This window comes from Palaemon carinicauda, chromosome 5 (assembly GCF_036898095.1).
Source record: "Palaemon carinicauda isolate YSFRI2023 chromosome 5, ASM3689809v2, whole genome shotgun sequence".
Classification (NCBI taxonomy): Eukaryota; Metazoa; Arthropoda; class Malacostraca; order Decapoda; family Palaemonidae; genus Palaemon; species Palaemon carinicauda.
Window position 1 is genome coordinate 39,510,886 of NC_090729.1, and position 2,386 is coordinate 39,513,271.

At 43.4% G+C, this 2,386-nt stretch overlaps 1 protein-coding gene across 1 annotated transcript; it reads left to right on the forward strand.

The window, feature by feature from the left end:
- Window positions 1–1,551: 1,551 nt before the first annotated feature.
- LOC137640850 (uncharacterized) lies at window positions 1,552–2,130 on the forward strand. The gene has a single exon (XM_068373315.1). It carries the CDS (start codon window positions 1,552–1,554, stop codon window positions 2,128–2,130), a length of 579 nt encoding a protein of 192 aa, XP_068229416.1.
- The last annotated feature ends 256 nt before the right edge of the window (window positions 2,131–2,386 follow it).

The window sequence follows — 2,386 nt, forward strand, 5'->3', positions numbered from 1 at the left end:
GTGATAGATTCCCCAGTCACTAATCTTTTCTTTTTGTTTGATGCAGCTAGGAGCATAGTAATTTTGGTAGACTCTGGTGCTTGTAGCTCTCTTCTGCCGAGGCCAATATCCAGGACACAACATAATCTGGCTGTCTGCTTTCATCCTCCTGGTAGCTGTCAACATATATCCAATACCCACCCAATGCTAAGAAACCCTTATATTATTGTTTGAAAGTTCCAAATATATTTGGAATTTTCTCCTTGTTAACGCTATATTGCCAATCTTGGGTGCAGATTTTGTGTCCCACTGCCACCTCCTGGTCGATGTACAGTAGGTCACCGACTGTTAGTCAGAACCGACTACTAGTACTCGACACCTCTCCAACACGCTCCCTCTGACCACCCTCTCAACATCAGTTCACCCACGATAGCCTGCGCCAACTCCTCCCATCGTAATCGGATGATTTCCATTGAAATCTTCGTCAAATGCCAACAGTTCCCTCGAAACAGGTTATTAATCACCATATCAAGGCAAAAGGGCTCCAAGTGTTAACCAGATTCTGACATCTGAAATGTGATTGTTTAGCAGCCGCTAAACAAACGTTTACTGGAAAGGAAGAAATGGGCCTTCATCAAAAGTCCTCAAGCCCATGTTTGTCACCTTTAAACATCAACCTGAAGAAATATACTCTCAGCAGCCATGTTTGGATTAAAGGCGTATGAGTATGCAGACAGAAACAGATCAGTAACCACTCCCAAACATTGCGGATGTGACCTCCTACTTTCACAAAGTGAAGGTTTCTTCCACACTCGATCTCCTGAATGGGTATCATTTGGTGCCCATAAACCCAGTAACAATATCCATGACTGCCTTGACCACTCCCTTTGGTACATTAACCTTGAATTAGTATTGTTTTAGTCTTTGTAATGCTGGGTCAACTTTTCAACATCTCATGGATGGCTGCTTAGGGCTCCTCCCCAAATGTGTATGTTACATGGATTATATATTTGTGTTCTTTTCCTCCAAATAGGAACACTTCAGTCATTTACGCATCGTGCTCGACCACCACAAAAGAGAAGACTTGTAGTCCGGTAAGACAAATGTACCTCTGGCACAAACAAAGTCTCATTCTTAGGACACCTCATCACTTGTGAAGGAGTACACCCCTTTCCTGAGAAGGTAGCAGCCATTCAGAACTTCCCAACTCCCTCGACTATTAAATTACTGCAAAAAATCTTTAGCATAATAAACTGTTATCACCCTTTCCAGCCAGCAATCGCCACCACTCAGGTCTGCCTCTATGCCTCCCTCAAGAGCAAGCTAAAAGACTTTATGTGGGGTGCCCTCTGCAATGCTAGGAATACCCTATCAATAACTGCTGCTCTCACTTATCCCATGTCACATGCACCTCTCCTTCTCTCCGTCTTGCCCTACGCATTGGTCTTCTTCAGTAAGAAACTGTTCATGGCGGAGTCCCGGTACTCTACATTCGACAAGGAATTGAAGGCGATTCACTTTGCTGTCCGAGAATTTTGACTCATCTTTAAAAATACGTTTTTCGTCACTTGCATGGACGACCTGCCTCTAGTGCATGCCTTTACTCAGAAGTCTGATGCGAGGAATAATTCCGTTGGTGATACCCTATCAAGAATAACTTTGGCAGTCATTCACTTGGAATTGGATTACAAGACCTTGGCAGAAGGCCAACGAAAAGATCCAGAGGATCAATCTTGTAGATCGTCCAACACATCCCTCCTTTGGGAGGATGTCCCTCATGATAACTCCAACGCTACACTCTTCTGTGATGTCAGTACTGGTAGACCTGAACCATGGATACCTTCTCTCATTCACAGACATGCCATTCCACATTCATTGTGCCGCTCTACTGCACAACTACTGAAGACTAAGATAATTTGGCATGGCATTATTAGGAAGGCTGAGGATTGGGTCCGCATCTGTACTTCTTATCAAACCTCTAAAGTATATGAACACATGGAGTCAGGAGTGGACACCTTTCCTAAACCTCATCGGTGCTTTGCCCACATTCATATCATTCTTGTTGGTCTCCTACCCACATTACAAGGACGTCATTACCTGTTTAGTATCATCCACCACTCCAATCATTGGCCTGAAGTTATTCCCATTTAAACTGCAATGTCCACCTCGTGTACTTCTGCCTTATTTTCAGTGTTGATGGCAATATTTTGTATCCCTGAGCATATATTTTTCTGACAGTGGTACCACTTTCACATCTCAATTGTGGAAATCCTTTGCAGATATTAAGGTTATCACCCTTCATCAGAAAACCGCGACAACCTTGTTGCAAATGGTATTGTCGAAGGATCTAAGAACCACTTCAAAATAAAATCTTGATGCCGTCGTAGCTGAAAGGGTATATGGTGAC

Coding starts and splice junctions, on each gene's coding strand:
- LOC137640850 (XM_068373315.1), top strand. CDS start 1,552: ATGGACGACCTGCCTCTAGTGCATGCCTTTACTCAGAAGTCTGATGCG.